At 39.4% G+C, this 17,900-nt stretch overlaps 1 protein-coding gene across 1 annotated transcript; it reads left to right on the forward strand.

The window, feature by feature from the left end:
* The first annotated feature begins 11,275 nt into the window (after positions 1-11,275).
* guf1 (GTP binding elongation factor GUF1) lies at positions 11,276-17,719 on the forward strand. The gene is made up of 17 exons (XM_072663316.1): positions 11,276-11,719; positions 11,943-12,054; positions 12,185-12,333; positions 12,557-12,637; positions 12,868-12,945; positions 13,279-13,362; positions 13,898-13,962; positions 14,068-14,271; positions 14,480-14,619; positions 14,757-14,880; positions 15,004-15,136; positions 15,276-15,419; positions 15,968-16,101; positions 16,233-16,334; positions 16,967-17,086; positions 17,190-17,226; positions 17,323-17,719. Exons 1-17 carry the CDS (start codon positions 11,519-11,521, stop codon positions 17,449-17,451), a joined length of 2,037 nt encoding a protein of 678 aa, XP_072519417.1. The 5' UTR covers positions 11,276-11,518; the 3' UTR covers positions 17,452-17,719.
* Positions 17,720-17,900: the final 181 nt, after the last annotated feature.

A 17,900-nucleotide genomic window follows, 5' to 3' on the forward strand; every position in this document is an offset into this window, starting at 1 on the left:
TAGCTGAACTACTTTAGACTTAATAGGCACCATAATGGTCCAGGAACACAGCAACGGTAGCTGAAGGACTGGGTGAGCCTGGGCCTGGGCTTACCCTTAGTGGCCACAGGCATATCCAATGAAATGTGGGGAAAACATACTTTATACTATCATGATATGCATCCTTCCTGAATGTGAGTTAAAATCCCATCACTCATTTTCTTGACCCTCCAATTACTGCTTAGCAAACATTGTTATCTGCCATTGCCTCAAGCCTTCATTTCTTTTTTATGGTAGCAGTGTTCGGAGCTCCATCCAGCAAAAGATGTAGTTGGGGACATTTAATAGCAAAAACAGAAACATCCTAAAGCTTACATTTAGTTTAATTGTGTTCCACCCTAAGTAATTTAGGGATTATGGTGGAACAGACAATTCTGAGAAGAAGCACACCAATCAGAAGCTCACTTCAGCCTCATTGTTTTATATGAGAAGGAAATTTAACAAAACATTGTTGGTAGTTTGACTTAAAATGTCAAAGAAAATATCTTCTACAGTGCATAGAACGATCAGAAGGTGACATTATCGTACTGATGATTGTTCACCAGATGCTCTATTGGCTAACGTAACATTGATTTATATGTGTTCCTATGGTGACAGGTTAGTTAGCCTATAGCATTAAATTCTCAACACGACACTGATTTTAAAAAAGAGTTATTTCTTTACCACTGCTCCTGGTGAGCTTCCTCCCTACAGACTATGAATACAATCCTAATCCAGGACAACTGACCTAACTAATTGCTGCCTTCAGACATCCTTGTTTGGCTGAATGGGGTGTCTCAGATCTAGGTTGGAGTTGAAACCATCTGGAAGGTAGGTAGCTCTCCAGGAGGTGGGTTGGAAAGCATCACACATGCACTGTAAAGCCCTGCAACATGTTTACTCCAACCAGACCTGTCTCAAATAGGCAGGTTTATGTGAATGTGGTGATTTTTGTGAAATGAGAGAAATTATTAATTCAGAATTGACTGTTTTGGCAGCCTTGTTTTTTATATATGGACTATGTGGCCTGGGTTTACCACTTAAGGCAGAAAGGCTTATTACACACTAAGGCATATTGTTAGGTAACTACAGGGACTTCTGTAGAAACTGATGGATCCGAAAATACCTCTGAGCTTAGATACTACTAAATACAAAAAGTCAGTATGGAGACCACAATACTCAGCACTACACTTCGCCCAAGTACTCTTAGAAAAGGTGAGTCTTTTGAAGACAGCAATCGACACCTGCCATTCAGACACCCAGGGGAAGGTCGTTCCACCACTTCATTGCCAGAACAGAAGGAATACTGGATGCTTGTCTTTCGTGGATCTTAAAAGATGGTGGGTCAAGCCAAGCTGTACTTGAAGCTCAAAGGACTCTTGGAACAGATAGGGTTTTGACCATCGCCATGAAGTACGGAGGGGCTGGTCCATTTTAGGCTTTGTAGGCCAAGGACAGGGTTTTGAATCTGATACCGGCAGCCTGATGCTGCGCAAATTAAGCCCCGTCAGAAGTGGATTAATGGTACATTTTGAAATTTTAACAATGTTTAAATATTACACTCTCAGAAAAGGGTCCTTCAAGGGTTCTTTAGCTGAGATATTTATCATCTATGAACTATTACAACCATTTTGATGGTTAATGGCTTCTTTATTGGAAAACCCATTATAGACAGGTTTAAAAGAACCTTTTAATCATGTATAGATGCTGGATGCACACAGACGTTCTAGTACATATACCTCTGTTTAGAACAAATGCACAAATGCCTGATTGGTTCCTCCAATCTGATCTTACCTGCTATAATTAGAAGAATCCCAGAACGCTCAGTGAACATCTGCAAGGCTTAAGACAGATCTCAAATTATAGTCCCAGTCCCAGTGCTGGTGGAGCCTGCTGAGTGAGACAGCTCTTTATTTGCCCAGCATGGGACAGTGGGGCCAAGCTGAGTATCATCTGTTGCAGGTGAGCTAAAACCAAAAATCGCCTTTTATCTGAGAGCAAATACATCAAGAGGAAAAACCACGGGTGCTTTCTTTTCCCCTGAATGTCAAGATGAATAATCAGCCAGAAAATGGAAAATGCTGGCAGGTAATCAGAGAACATTGGCAATGTATGCCAGTAGACTTGATTTTATTACAGCGCAAGCCCTGCAATAGCCAACAGCACTTACACATTTTAGAGAGAGAAAGGGTGAGAGAGAGAGGGAGAGAGAGAGAGAGAGAGAGAGAGAAAGAAAGAGAGAGAGATGGTGAGAGATAGATGCTTCTATGCATGCATGTGTACATTTGTGGCCACGCTTGGCTGCATCATGTGTGTTTGTGTGTGTATCCCTAGGAACTGCACAGTACTGAAGAGCCACTTTGCAGTCCATTACTGGTGCACACTGTACAATGCTGTTAAGATAATTGGGAGTAAAAGCAACACAGGAAAGTTTTTTTTTTTTCAAGAACACAAGCACATATGACTGATTTGATTAAAAACAAAAGCATGTTTCCTTTTAAGTGTTACTGTCCCCAGAAAGTTCTGAAGAACCACAGAGTAAGAGCTGGAGATATTTATCTCAATGTTTTCATTGGAAATTGGAAAAAAAAATGCATATTTGCAAACAGACATTCAAATTCTCACCTGCGTCATCCTCGGAGGGAAGCTGAACTTCAGAAGACCTGCCAACGTCTCTAATCTTGAAGAAAAAGAACAGTTGTTAGATGAATACACAGAAACAGTGGGCCAATAACACTGCTGGTTGAGTGCTTCCTCTGAGAATAGCTTTGCTCACATTAAAATATTCATGCGTGTTTGAGTTGCTTAGTGGCATTACGTTTTGCAATCACAGAATTGCTCCATCAATTAATTATCAATTGTCCCTAAACATGACCGTGCATGGTGCATTATTCATTGACTTTCTGAATACTGCACCATGGATTTTGAATGCCTTCAACACTTTCTCTCCATCCACCTACCACTTTCACTCATTCCCAAGAAGCACTAGAGAGACTGACAGAAGGGTTCTGATAGCACTTTGCTATTAACAGGAGCTATAAGCCCACTTTTCCTCCGTACCCCAGATGTTTCAGTGCTGAAATGAGTCTGGTGAAGGTCCAAAAAGTAGATCCATTAAGTGGGGAGAAGGTGCCAAGCTCAAGTCAAACTGAATGGTGGGCTGAATTCAAATGCACAGCTAACTAATGTTTTAAAGAAATACTATTTTCACTGCAATTCCATCCCGGGGAGGGCATTTGGACTACATTCAATATGAAAAAAGAAATTGATGAGATGTACACATAGACAAAATAGTGGTGAGGAAATAACATGCTCAAAAGACCTTGGCAAGAACATATTTATTAGATCCTGCTCAACTACAGTAGTAAAAACTAAACTTCTGACAAAAAAGGCTTGGAGGCAGGATGCAAGTGTGCTCCATGTTTAACCTTCTGAGACCCGGTTTGCTTGGTGTGCATTTTTAGTTTCATTTGGGATTATTAGGACCTAACAAGTATAAACATACTAAACATAGTCTTTGTACAGGATGCAGGGTCTCAAGACATTAAGTAGAAGGGGCATGCTCAGTCAATGAGCAAGAAAAAAACAACCAGAACAAGGAAAATCAAAAACACTAAAACACTACAGCTGAACAAGAAGAAAGACGTTCACTACAGAGTCACATATCTACAACAACAAAGCAATCAAACAAAGGCTATGTTCACATTACAAGCCTCATTAATCCATTTTCAATCCATTTTCACATTCATAAATATAATTACCTGTCTGCAATGTAAAAAAAATCTGTACCTGAAAATGCATGCATACGCTGATTGATATGTTTATGCATGTCACCTCCACAGAGACTATATAAATTATAAAGTTATAAATGAGACCAGTCACTGGTGGAAATATGACTGGAAGTGTTTGTATCGCTTAACATGATGTCTGTTAACAGATAAAGTCCCACCCTTCCACAAAAAAAGCTAGTCAGCTTGCTGGTTATGCCACAAGTGGAGGAGGGTTGATGTGCTAGTGGAGAATTCCTCCTCCAATGTGGAGATCTGTGCAAGCTCAGAGAGATGTGAGCCCGGTCTTTTGTGACTGGAAACTGCCCCCAGCAGGAAAGATGGCCACCAAGTGAGCAAGCTTTGCTATAAGAACTTTGGCCCCAACAGCAAGAATATATAAAGACGCATGAAATCTGACTTGCATTGTTTACAATTTCAGATCACATATGAAAGGCTGTGTTCAGAATGCCAACCCAAATCTGATTTTTGGCATATCTAGATTGTATCCAGATTGATTTTTGATGGTCTGGACAGTCGAAAAGCACCTGAATTCGATTTGTAAGTGGCTTGAAAGACCATTACAATTACAGATATGCACAGATGTGTCTCAGCCTGAGTGTTCTAGCCACTCAAATCGGAGCAAAGTTTCTTTTGTGTCACTCGCAACGAGACATACAACGCCCACATTAAATTCAGAGGGTGAAATCTCTTCTGCTTCTGCATATGAAAACAGCTTGTTAGTGCCTATGACATTACCAAAGCAACCCACACACATGGGTTTGTGATATCCAGACACGCAAATCTCATCCGATCTCAAATAACAAATCCAATCCAATCCAAAATTAATTTAGCTAGAGATATAAAACTGAAACAACCAATGATAAGGGGTGGGACTATAGACCACACGCAGATGATAACAGAGGGGCAAAAGGGGTAACATTCAGAGTTCAGAGGGAAAGAAAGTTTTCTTCATTTAGTGTAAGTAGAAGAACCAAAAGAGAGGTAAGACAACTGTAAGAAACACTGGCAGCATGTGAGCTTATTTGGGAAACGTGCACTCTGGTTAATGATGTTTAGCGAGGGATCATTTGCTCCAGCACTCTTTTGCTGGGAACATCAAATCTGCCAGAGAATGTGTTTTGGAAGCAGTACAACACAAAATGAGCTTTCAAGAACAAAGGGGCAGAAAGCAAGAGCAGAAAAACACAGGATCAGCACACTAGACAGTTTGTCTGGAAAAAACAAAAAGGCCTTTCTGTAAATATCTATTGGGATCTTGCCCTGCATACCAGAACCTCTCTCAAACTGCTGGTACTCTTTTCCTGCCCTTTCCATATCAGGTTCTGGGTGATTCCTAATGACCCTATATATTTTGCTCTTTAGCCAACGAATATGTTTCATCACACTATATGTTTAAATGTTTGTGGACACCCCTCCTAATAAATGCATTCATTTGCACCTATTACTGACACAGATGTGCAAATGCACACAACAGCTTGTCTAGTGCCCGTAAAGAAGTTTTGCCAGTAGAATAGAACTCTTTGGAGCAGATAAACATGAACCTATGGGCACAATGCCTAATGCCTGGTGTAGGCTAGAGAGGTATAAGGCACCCAGCATTGAGCTGTGGAAATGTGCTCCACCCAATACTTTCGGGATGAGTTGGGGAGTTGGTGATGAGGTGGGGTGGTGATCATTCAACATCCTGACCTCACTAATGCTCTTGTCACTGAATGCAATGGTTCGGGAGGGTCAGGACATCAAATTCTATCACTTCAACTTTTAATAATAACTTATATATAATATAATAATGGACACTGGCCAACATGCTCATGTATGGCTCACATGGTTGGAACGTGGGATAGCTGGGTTCCAGGTGAGCATGGACTCTGAGAGGGTTTGTACATACGTTTTTACTGGGACCAAGTTAGCTTTCCAAAATAGGCCACCTTAGCCTTCCAAAATAGGCCCCGTATGCAGTGTACAACGCAGATGAGGGCCATGTTTAACCCCTCATGGTCCCATCACTGACCCTGGTGAGCATCCATTTTGGTTGGTTTGAACCAAGCTACCCATACAGGCCCCACATTGACATACATCAGTGTAGATCAACATAGTATGCAGTAGATATTCTTAAGAAAGAGTGCGGAACATAAAAAAGAAGAATGCATCATGAATTATTCATCCTGGGTATGATTTGCATTAGTTTTCCGACTTGCTGTTCAGAGCGCATGAACTGATTTGCTTCTCCCTTCTGAGCTCACCTCCTGTAATTGGAAAAATCCCCAGGTCACCACTAGGTCAACATCTGCCAGGCATTAGACTGATCTCAGATCAGGGAAAAGGTATTAAAGACTATGATCTTTAAAAAAAATGTCTTAAAATACAGCAGCTCTAAACATAAGCTAGGTTTCACATATAATGTTTAGACGTTTAGAGCAAGACGAATAGGCGAATGCCTTTTGTTTCAAGCCAAGCTCTCAAAATTGAAATCCCTTTATGCTAGGGTTCCTTTCACACAGGACATATTTTATAGCATCTATTTGCTGGCAATTCAGGCTCCAGACAGCTACGAAAAACACCCACCCAAACATTTCTCCCTCTTTCACTTTGGGCTTTCATCAAATTACCCAGCAGCAAGACTGACCCCGCACAAATGGATCCTATAAAAAAGCTGCGGCAGAAAAGTGTGTCCCTGTTCTAGTTTCACGCAGAGCCTGTTCAAGATGTCTCAGAGATGGATTCTGCGCCCTGCCACGTGAAGCCCTGAAAGGCTGGCTGATTATTACCCCACTTCTGATTCGCTCCCGGAGCTCCAATCATCTGTGCTGATGTGCCTGGCACGACTCGTCCCATCATTCAGAGTTAAAGAGCCGCAAAGGGCTTTTCATGCTGCTACCCCAGTTTAGCGCTTACTGTGCCTTAGTGCCTGGTGACCTGCTGCAGCGGCTGGAGTCAGAACTGTTTGACTTCTGTACTTTGGCCCAAGATGTCTTCTTTTTTTTTGCATTTTTTTCTTGAGGTCCTCTTATGATGTTTATATGTCAGTCAAATCCATTTGTTCGTTACTATTTTCAACCTCTTTATCACTTGTTTTGGTCGTTGTGCCTTTAAGACTACATAAATAAGCTCTATTTAAGTGGGGCACTGTGACTATTAGACCTAAAATTCGAGCCATGAACGTAAAACTTCACCACCTTTACAATGCGGACAATGCTAATGTCCGCTAGAACACCAATAGGAATTCTAATAGTAAGTAAGTGCTAAGTATTTCTATAGGTGTTATTTGACAGACATAACTGTAACAGACATAATTGCATTAATGTTATCTTATGTGTGCCAGTTTTACAGTGACTCCTTCAGTAAGACTCCTTCGGGCAAAGACTTCCAGAAGATCCCTTTTCTCACTTTGCTTGTTGAAAATCATAATGCGATTTAAAATTGTGAAACCACCGAAGTTGTGCTCGGTTGTAGGATGGATGTTTTAATATTCACATTTCCACTCGTTAATAACTTCTTAATTCTGAGGGTCCACGGGCATTTGGAGACTTTGGAGTTTCCTAATATCAGCATGACATGACAAGAGACTGATGAACAACTTCAGAGGTCTATTATATTGGTAGTTCTAATGAGTAAGGTCTTCAGTCCAGCTCTTGAAGTCCTGACAAGTAAAAATCTTGCTTGGCTGTATATCTTGAATGGCCATTGTGAATCACACAACTTTAGCAGTATGTTTTCAACCAAAAATGTAGGTCCAATAAGAGATTACTACAGTATCTATAGAGTTTAAATACACAAGTGTTAATATTCTATTAAATAAAAAAAAAAATATTACATTGTATCTCTTAGTAATCAGAAACCATTTGATCTAAGTGTGCCTAGGTGTATTGTTTTGTGGCATCATAAAAAAATGCAAAACAGCCTATTTTGTAGGGATCAGGAAGTGAATGGTAGGCTGTATTAAAAGTCTTACTTATGAAAAAAGAGGGAAATTATATATATATATATAATGATGTAAGCCTTTTTTCACCTGTCAATCCAGAGGCTGTGGAATTACTCATCAAACGGCTTTACTGCCCGTTCCTCACCATATCCTGTGACTTAAACTGTCAGGCTGGATTTAATAACATCCAAGGGTTTGGCTGATGGTGAATCATTTGAAAATGCAATCCAGTCTGTCAGCTGAAGTCTGATGTATGCATCTGACTCTGGATCTCTTCTTCCAAAACTGCCTCAGTAAGACTATCTGATCACTCAGAGAAATTAAATAAAAGGCTGAGTTGAATGTGACTGCCACTATCACTCTGAGAAGCCTGCATGGGTCCAGGCTTGTGTTTTCTAAAAAAAAAAAAAAAAGAATGATATTAATAGTTTTAATGTATAAAAGTAGATAATAAATTAAGAGCTCATACAGTACCATGCAAATGTTTGATTGAAAAAAATACTAAAATGAATAAAAACACTGAGAATAAAATGACTCATCATTAAACATTATAATCTTACTCGTTACAAAAAAATTAAGGTGCCAATCCAGTGATAATGAGATAAAAACATTATGCCCATTAGATATTAGATTAGTCATATCTATTCACTGATTAGCCATTACATTAATACCATGGATGACAGGCGAAGTGAAAAACACTGATTATCTTCGCCTACAGTGGCGTCTGTCAAGGGGTGGATATATTAGGTAGCAAGTGAACAGTCAGTTCTTGAAGGTGATGAATGTGTTAAAAGCTGGAAAAATAGGTAAGTATAAGGATCTGAGCCACTTTGACATGGGCCAGATTGTGATGGCTAGACGACTGGGTCAGAACATCTCCAAAATGTGAGGCAGGTCTTGTGTGTTTTTCTGGTCTAGAGTGGTCCAAAAGTGCTCAAAGAAAGGACCACAGGTGAATGGTCGACAAGGTCATGGGCACCTAAGGCTTACTGATGCAATCCATGGAGGTAGTGATAACAGCCTGGTCAGCAATTGAAATCATAAAAGTTTTGATTTACCTGAATATGGACTTTTCACTTTTGGTAGATGCATTTTCCAATTCATTTGTTTATCTTGTCACATTCATTAAATATTATCTGTATGATACGAGTATGATTCTGTATCAGTCAATGTTTTTAATTTTATGTTTTGAGAATGTTGAATATATGTTAAATATTTTCATAATGTTCTCTTACTGGGAAAGTTGTGTGAGAAACATTCTAATCACGTTGCAAACGATGCAAACCATGCAAACCATAATTTCATCACATGTTTTCAAAACATCCCTGGAACTTTATATCTGTAATGTTACAGTCTGAACTTCCTGGAACCTTTTAAAAACCCTGCTGAAGATTGTTATAGCGTTCTCTATTAGCTGGGTGAAGCAAAGGTGTGACTGAGGTGCAGACTCTCAGCTTTAATTTAAGGGGTTTAACATACCATTTAATTTAAGGAGCTTAAAATAATATATATATATATATATATATATATATATATATATATATATATATATATATATATATATATATATATATAGATAGATTATTTAAGACATCTATATTAGACATAAATATGTCTTACATAGTACCTCCTTTTTACAAAAATTGTCACTGTCCAAATACTTATGGACCTGACTGTGTATCCTCCTCCTCACACACTTTACAGTACTAGATTGATTACTAGTTTAGATTGCTGCAGCTGTTTGTACTGAAGAGACAGGGGGTTGTATTGGTTCTGTGCTTCCTGGTAAAACAGCACCTTGGATCTCATTTTCTTCAGACACCAATTTCCTTGACCAAGCAGAAGTGCCGGCGCTTTTAAAAGCCTGTGTCGATCCTTGCTGTCTTTTTTTCTGTTGATGGAGCCCAGGACATTCCTCTGTCAGTAAATATTTTTTCAATACTTTATTTAAATTGTTACACATTCACAAAGCACTGTGATTAACAGTATTATTTATAATAACAAAAAATATCAAAATATATACATTTATAAATAGTATTATGTTAATAATACAATAATAATAACAACAATAATAAAAATTATTATTAGCAATTAAAAAACAAAGCTTTGGCTTTGCAACTGCCTGGGAGAGCGAGAGAGAGACAGAGAGAGACAGACAGAGAGAGAGAGAGAGAGAGAGAGAGAGAGAGAGAGAGAGAGAGAGAGAGAGAGAGAGATGTGACTATTCAGCTTATTTTGTGTATTCAGTTCAGTCTCCAGTGAAAGTACTTTGGGATTACTAATACTAAATTCATAACAGGGTAAAACACTGTGGAACAGGGATGTAACAGGTCCAGACTGCTAGATATATTAACTGTATGAATATCTTATGAATTATCAATATGAGAAACACAATCCCTCAGCAGTATTTCCACATTTTAATGAAATCATGTGTCACACAACCTAGCACAAAAAAAACACACACACACACACACACAAACACACACACTAAATACACACACACAAGCTTCCATTAGCCCTTGAAACAACCACATCACTCCACAATGTGAACTAAATATAAGCTCTAAAGGTCGAGCATCTGCCACGTGAATGACAAGAGTGATACACCTACACTCTAGTGACAGACTGATATACTGCCTCACATTGCCTTTGAGAGGTTTTACAAGTGTACGTATCGCCCGACAGCCATCAAGCATCAAAGCAGGAGAGAGATATTTCATTTGATTTCTTATCTAGGCAATTTTCAGTGGGACCTACTTAGTAGGCCTATGAGTGCGCTGCCATGTTGCCATGGTAATGGTGCTCTCTCCTCGGCTCCTCCGGTGAAGGAGCTGCGTTTAGGGCGACACCGTGAGGAGAAGGAGGACATGGGAACAGTGGGTTCTCCGCCTGGATAGCAGCACGTTTATCCTTCTTTTTGTTACTACGAGCCACAAAAGTATCTAGCTAAAAGAATATTAGCGAAAAAAGCTGTTTAATATGTAATACATCGTTTAATACATTTTAATATTAATTCTCTTTATTTAGTAAATCGCTTCCTCAGTTTTCCTCGCTTTGTTTAAACTGAGGGAAAAATTTACTTTATTTTGTGAATCGAGGGAATAATTTATTAAATTATGAAATTACATATAGCTAGCTATATATTTATAAATATGCGATTTTTATTCCTGTAAAAGAATCCTTCCAAAATATATTTTACACAATAAAAAGTATTTATTTTACATTTATTTCAAAAAGATTTTATTTTAAAATATATAGGGACGTTTTTGTTGTTGTTTTAGTTTGTTTGAGAACTAAAACAAATGTATTTTAAAATATACAAATATTCCATATGTCAACATTTTTTTTCTATATTTTTTTCGTTTTAGTTTTTATATTTTCATACATTGTAAAATATATTTTATTTATTAATATTTCTTCCGTAAATGTGGGTTCTTTATTTAGCTATTATGTTTATACCGTGATACTTTAAGGGCTCTATCCGCTACAGTAGGTGGCGCTGGTGTGTTTTTGAAGCTGTTGGTGGTCAAAGAAGAAGAGGACTCAGGACTTGTCACCTCAACATGGCGGCTCCCTGCAAAACATGACTGTAATACAGAAAACATGATCAAACCCGGGATGTTTGGGAGGGTCTGTCAGGCTGTTTCGTGGAGGATTAAGGATGGCCCGTTTCATCTCTCTATTTTGAACTTGAATATTGTGTGACGAGACGTACAGGGAGGCTATAAACATATCATTAGCTAGCTAGCTTATTACCGTTAGCTGAGTCTAGCTGCTCGCTGCAGTAATGCAGCTCTTGTTGAGACCCCTGGGCAGTGTGTTACCTCTCACTGGCCGCCTGCCCCGTGTAAAGATCTGTCGAATAAAGCGGAGAAGTGAGGGGTCTGCACAGCCATGCCAGCCCTGCACTCTGATCCGACACAGCTGGATGAAGACGGGCTGTGTGTCTGCTCACTGTGCCAGACAGTACAGCTCCTCACAACACAAGGTATTCTCTCAGTCCTGTGGAATATACTTCATGAGTTTATTCCTTGTAAACGTTTTCATAGTCGTAATTGGTCTAATTATGTAATTCCAAATCAAAATTTGGAAAATGATCATAAATACATGCATGCATGAAGCTAACTGATGCCTACAGAGCAGTGTGAAATGTCATGAAGAAAAAAAACGTTGTGATCATCCCTAATCATGTTAATATTTCCTTCTTGCAGCATAATACTGACATGTCAGAGTTTCCTGTGGAAAGAATAAGAAATTTTAGCATCATCGCCCATATAGATCATGGAAAAAGCACCCTGGCTGACAGGCTACTGGAGATGACCGGTGATGACTGGTGTTTTTTTTTTTTTTGGGGGGTTTTAAAATTACCCTTTACTGCAGATACCAACATTTAAAGTCTCTTTCTAAGCTCCAAATGTGTATTTAGGGTCTCTGTCTTTTATATTTGGTGCAGGTGCCATTGCAAAGACTGCAAATAATAAGCAGGTGTTGGATAAGCTCCAGGTGGAGAGGGAGAGAGGAATCACTGTAAAGGCCCAGACTGCCTCTCTGTTCTATCAGCATGATGGACAGACATACTTACTCAACCTCATCGACACACCGGTCAGTAATAATGCTTTGAACTATTATTCAAAGTTAATAATGTAAAAATGAAATGAATGAGTAAATAGTTAAATCAAACTTATAGATTTAAGAAAAGTCTTTCCAAATAATTGAAAAAACCTTCTTCTAGTTCTAGTTTTTGCATATTTGCATATTTGTTGTAATCTGTCTAAAAGCTGATTGATTTTTCTGTTTTTGTTTTGTTTTGTTTTTCTGTGCTTAGGGCCATGTTGACTTCAGCTACGAGGTGTCCCGCTCCATATCTGCCTGCCAAGGGGTCCTGCTGATTGTAGATGCTAATCAGGTAGAACTTTCATTTATAACCATTAAAGGAAAACCCAAAAATGAGAGAGCATATAATAATATTTTATTATAGGAATAATAAATTAGGGCCACAGCAGTACACCTAGTACTACTGTATCTTAGTACTGGATTGATGTTAGCTCAGATAGAATCAGCAGTTGTTCATTGAATTGGTAATGAATAAATGTGCAACCTGTGCAATTTATTTGTGTCAATCTATAACACCTAAAGGGCATACAAGCACAGACAGTGGCCAACTTCTACTTGGCATTTGAAGCTCAGCTGACCATCATACCTGTTATAAATAAGGTAAGTGCACAGCTGTAAACTTAGCTTGGAATAGTGAGTCTTTCAAACGGGTTGTTTATCAGGCAAAACCCCTTATATACTTTGTAGATAATAATCATTAATTAATATTTAACCAAATATCTATTAAATATGTCGGAATGTTGACTGTAATCAATTATATTGATTTTAAAGACCTTACACTAAAACTAAAGCTCACTCTAGTCCAAATGATACAAATAGTCAGTCTATCTCCACCCGGTAGTAACTAAAATATAGTTGCTTAAAATTTTGTAGATAATCTATGTAGGACTCTAAAAAGCAAGTGTAACTCAAAATTGCTCTCTTTGCTATCAGATTGATTTGAAAAATGCAGATCCTGACCGAGTGGAGAAGCAAATTGAAAAGATCTTTGATATTCCGAAGGATGAGTGCATCAGGGTGAGTTAAACCAAAGAAATGAATGAATTACAGTGTGTTCTTTTTGTACAGGTATACACAGATCATCCATAACATTAGAACCAGGTGCAGTGAAAAATATTGATTATGTTCATCTACAGTGGTACTAAGTGAACAGCCAGTTCTTGAATGTGGTTGTTAAAAGCAGGAAAAATGGAAAAAATATAAGAATCTGAACCACATTTACAAGGGCCAGATTGTGATGACTGGATGATTGGGTCAGTGCATCTCCAAAGAGGCAGGTCTTGTGGGGTGTTCACGGTATGTAGCTAGTGGTCAGTACCTACCAAAAGTGGTCAAAGAAAGAACAACCGGTGAACCAGCAACAGGATCATGGGCACCTAAAGCTCATTCAATATTAGGCAGATTTCAGTGTTATGGCTGATTTGTGTATTGTAAGCATTGGCCTTTCAGCATTTGTTGCAATGCCAAGACAGCTTCCATTCATAGCATCCGTTGCTCGGAAAAATATGCTGAACAAATCTGTTAAGTTACTCATGGTTTTGAAAATGTTTAGATCTCTGCTAAAATTGGCACAAATGTGGATCAAGTTCTTCAAGCAGTGGTCAACAGAATACCTCAGTGAGTTCCCATCAAAGTATTTGCCACCTTTTCTATGATTTATTCTGTGTAGGCTGTCATTTCTCTTTCTGTTCTTGGAATTGACTTTTGTCTTTCTATATCTAGTCCCACAGCTAAAGTCGAAGAGCCGTTTAAAGCACTGGTCTTTGACTCCACTTTTGACCACTACAGAGGAGTGGTGGCCAATATCGCTATATTTGGTGGACAGGTCTGTAAGGGTGACAAGGTCGTCTCGGCACACATGAAAAAGACGTATGAAGTCAATCAACTGGGAATACTTAGACCAGATGAACACCCCACAGAGAAACTGTAAGAAACCCTACATCTACTGATACATAGTTTTGCCTGTTCTGTACTTTTTGCCATCGACTGAGCTGTTCCCACTATTTTGGTAATTCAGAGGGATTTTTAGAGACAATTTAGAGTGGTACATTCATTTTATGTACACCAACCAATATATATTACAGTCTTAACAATGAACCCTCCCTGGTGCCCAAACTCTGACCTTTGAACCCAGCTATGCTGGACAGGTGGGCTATATGATAGCCGGGATGAAGGAGGTGAATGAGGCTCAGATTGGAGACACGCTGTATCTCCATAAACAGCCAGTGGAGGCGCTGCCGGGCTTTAAACCTGCTAAATCCATGGTGTTTGCAGGTATACCAATTACAGTTAATTATTGAAATACATAGTGTTTTTCCATACATACACCATAACAGTAGATGGAGTAAATAATCCAAGCAGCTGACCAAGCAACTTTCCCAGCTAATGGAGGTAAATTTCTAATGTCTTAGGCATCTACCCAATGGACCAGTCTGAGTACACTACGCTGCGTAGTGCGGTGGAGAAGCTGACCCTTAATGACTCCAGCGTGACTCTGCAGAGAGACAGCAGCCTGGCTCTGGGGGCTGGGTGGAGGTCAGGGCCAAGTACATGTGTATATACACTTCCCTTACTGCGATATTGTAGCAGAGCTATTATGCTGTTGATCTATGAGGATGCCCTTTAAAAATGTCCTTGTTCTGGTTCTCATTTTCTCAGGCTGGGGTTTCTGGGTTTATTGCACATGGAAGTGTTTAACCAGCGTTTGGAACAGGAGTATAATGCCTCTGTTATAGTAACAGCACCGACAGTGCCATACAAAGCTGTTCTGTCCTCTCCCAAACTCATAAAGGTATGTTTATGGTTTTAGAATTTTTTTCCAATCCTTAAGAGTTTGAAATTCAATTTTTCATTTTTCTGTAATATTTTAGTTGTATGGTAGTTGTAATGGTTTTGAATTGAGCCTTTAATGATGTCACTGTTCTGTGCAGGAGTATGGGAAGGAGATCGTGACCATCGTGAACCCGGCCCAATTTCCAGACAAGTCTCAGGTGGTACAATACCTGGAACCCATGGTTAATGGAACTATTATCACGCCTGATGAGTTCACTGGCAAGATCATGAGCCTCTGTCTGGTGAGACTTACATTTTATAAAATCCTACAGATTGTTTTCGAAATTAGAAGACTGTCAAAGACGTTTGCGCAGTGTTTACTGTATTACAACTCGAATATTTTGAAGGCTTTAACTTATTAACTCCTGATGTCTTCTGACAAACTGTGAAAACTGACTGTTGATGAAACAAAAAAGCAAACATGGAAGTTCTGAGGTGGAGGTTCTCAATAACCTGTGCTTAGTAACCCCTCGTCATTATCAAGTGGCTCCTCACATGCGATCACCCTCAGCTATATTAGCATCATGTTAATAGCTTCTTTGTCTGGCCATAATCTTTACTGTTCAGTGGCGGTGTGGTGTGTATTAGCCACAAAGCCTTTAGCTCAATAACTAGCAATCTAACAGAGTAAAATAATGAAGACATTGCAGACAACTTCAAACCTGGCGAATCGAGTAGAACCATACGAGTGGTTTGTTATCTGGTGTGTTTAAACTCTTCTTCAGACTTGTTAAGAGTGGTGATCTTTACGAGCTGCCAGCCTATAACACAATGTACTGCTTCTGTTCAGAGCCGCAGAGCCATTCAGAAGAACATGGTTTATATCGATGACCATCGAGTGATGATGAAGTATCTGTTCCCGCTTAATGAGATTGTGGTGGATTTTTATGACCAACTTAAGTCCATGTCCTCGGGATATGCTAGGTAATATTACTGCTGAGTTTTACAGATGTGTATATCATGCAGAGCTGTTGCTCTGGAAGCCAGCAGAGAATTGAGCTGTCACTTGAGCCTGATTCAGCACTTTGACACGATAATGCAATTCTCTCCTTCAGCTTTGACTACGAGGCTGCTGGATATGAACCGGCTGAACTGATTAAGATTGATTTCCTGCTCAATGGGAGACCAGTGGAAGAGCTCACCACTATTGTTCACAAGTAAGTTCAGTATGATGTAAATTGATTATTGATAGGTGCAGTAAACAATGGCCAGTCGCAGGTAGATATTCCTAGATTTTTTTTTTTTTAAGAATTTACGCTATATATCCAAATGTTTGTGGACACCCCTTCTACTTTGCTACTTAAAGTCGCAGCGTAGAGATGTACTGCCAATAGAATACGACTCTCTGGAGCAGATAAGTATGAACCCACAGGCACCATGCCTAATGCCAGGCGAAGGCTAGATAGGTATAAAGCCTCCCCAGCATTGAGCTGTGTAGCAGTGGAACTGTGTTCTCTGGAATGATGGTGCTCCATCCAGTACTTTTGGGATGAGTTGAGGATGAGTTGGATGATCACAATCACCACCCCACCTCATCCTAAACATCCTGACCTCACTAACGCTCTTGTCACTGAATGCAGTTAGATCCTCACAGCAGTGCTCCAAAATCTAGTAAAAGTTATAGTCCTTCCCTGGGCAGTAGAGACAGTCGGCCCAACAAAAACAGAATAAACTCTATTTAATACCTTTGATTTAAGAAGAAACTGTGAAGTCCCAATACTTTTGTCCGTGTAGGGTATCAGCAGTTCATGTGGTTTGATGAGAGTCTTTGCTGTGTTGCTTCTCTCAGAGACAGAGCATACAGCATGGGAAAAGCCATGTGTGAGAGGCTAAAGGAGTCCATCCCCAGACAGATGTTTGAGATTGCTGTGCAGGCATCCATTGGAAGCAAAATTATCGCCAGGGAAACGTGAGTCTTCATGCATGCTTGTTACCTAACATCAGCTTGATTTAAATGCAGTTTGCCATGGTATATCTTGATTGTGCATCTCTGCCAATGTTTATTCCACCAGGATCAAGGCATATAGAAAGGATGTTCTAGCAAAATGTGTAAGTAGATGCATCTTGTTGCTTATCATAATCATGGTTAATTTACTGTATATTATTTGACTCTTGTATTGTTCTAAATTCGGCTGTTCCCAACAGTACGGAGGAGATATCACACGGAAAATGAAACTGTTGAAGAGACAAGCTGAGGGCAAGAAGAAAATGAGGCGTATCGGAAATGTGGAGGTGCCGAAAGACGCTTTCATTCACATTTTGAAGAGGAAGTAGACGTTACATTGCAAGGAGATAAGACAACATTGTGCAACAAGCAATGGACATATGAGTTATGTGCTCCTGTGAAAAATGCTGCTACAACTTTACAGACTAAAATATTTAATAACAGACTTGAATGATTTTAAAACGGCTTGAGGAGTGTTTTTTTAAACAGTTGCTATTGGTGCATATGCACTAGAATATGCACTATCAGGACACAAGTACACCTTCTCATTTATTGCTTTTTCTGAAATCAAGGGAATTAAAGATTTTGTTGAAGTAACTGTCTGTACTGTCCATGAAAATTAGCACCATCATTCCAGAGAACACAGTGCCACGGCTCAATGCAGGGGTGCTTAAGATGAGTTGAGTCGAGTCTTGGACACAGACGCGATTTGGCCTCCACCTTTAACCTATCCATGTAACACACGGCCAGGGAGTACAGAGGGTGAAGGGCCTTGCTC

The sequence above is a fragment of the Salminus brasiliensis genome, chromosome 19 (genome assembly GCF_030463535.1).
Source record: "Salminus brasiliensis chromosome 19, fSalBra1.hap2, whole genome shotgun sequence".
Taxonomy (NCBI): Eukaryota; Metazoa; Chordata; class Actinopteri; order Characiformes; family Bryconidae; genus Salminus; species Salminus brasiliensis.

Bases quoted from the DNA above. Each gene is read 5' to 3' on its own strand.
- guf1 (XM_072663316.1), top strand. From the start codon at position 11,519: ATGCAGCTCTTGTTGAGACCCCTGGGCAGTGTGTTACCTCTCACTGGC. The intron at 13,363-13,897 runs GTGAGTTAAACC...GAAAATGTTTAG, and splicing joins CGAAGGATGAGTGCATCAGG to ATCTCTGCTAAAATTGGCAC. The intron at 16,102-16,232 runs GTAATATTACTG...TCTCTCCTTCAG, and splicing joins ATGTCCTCGGGATATGCTAG to CTTTGACTACGAGGCTGCTG.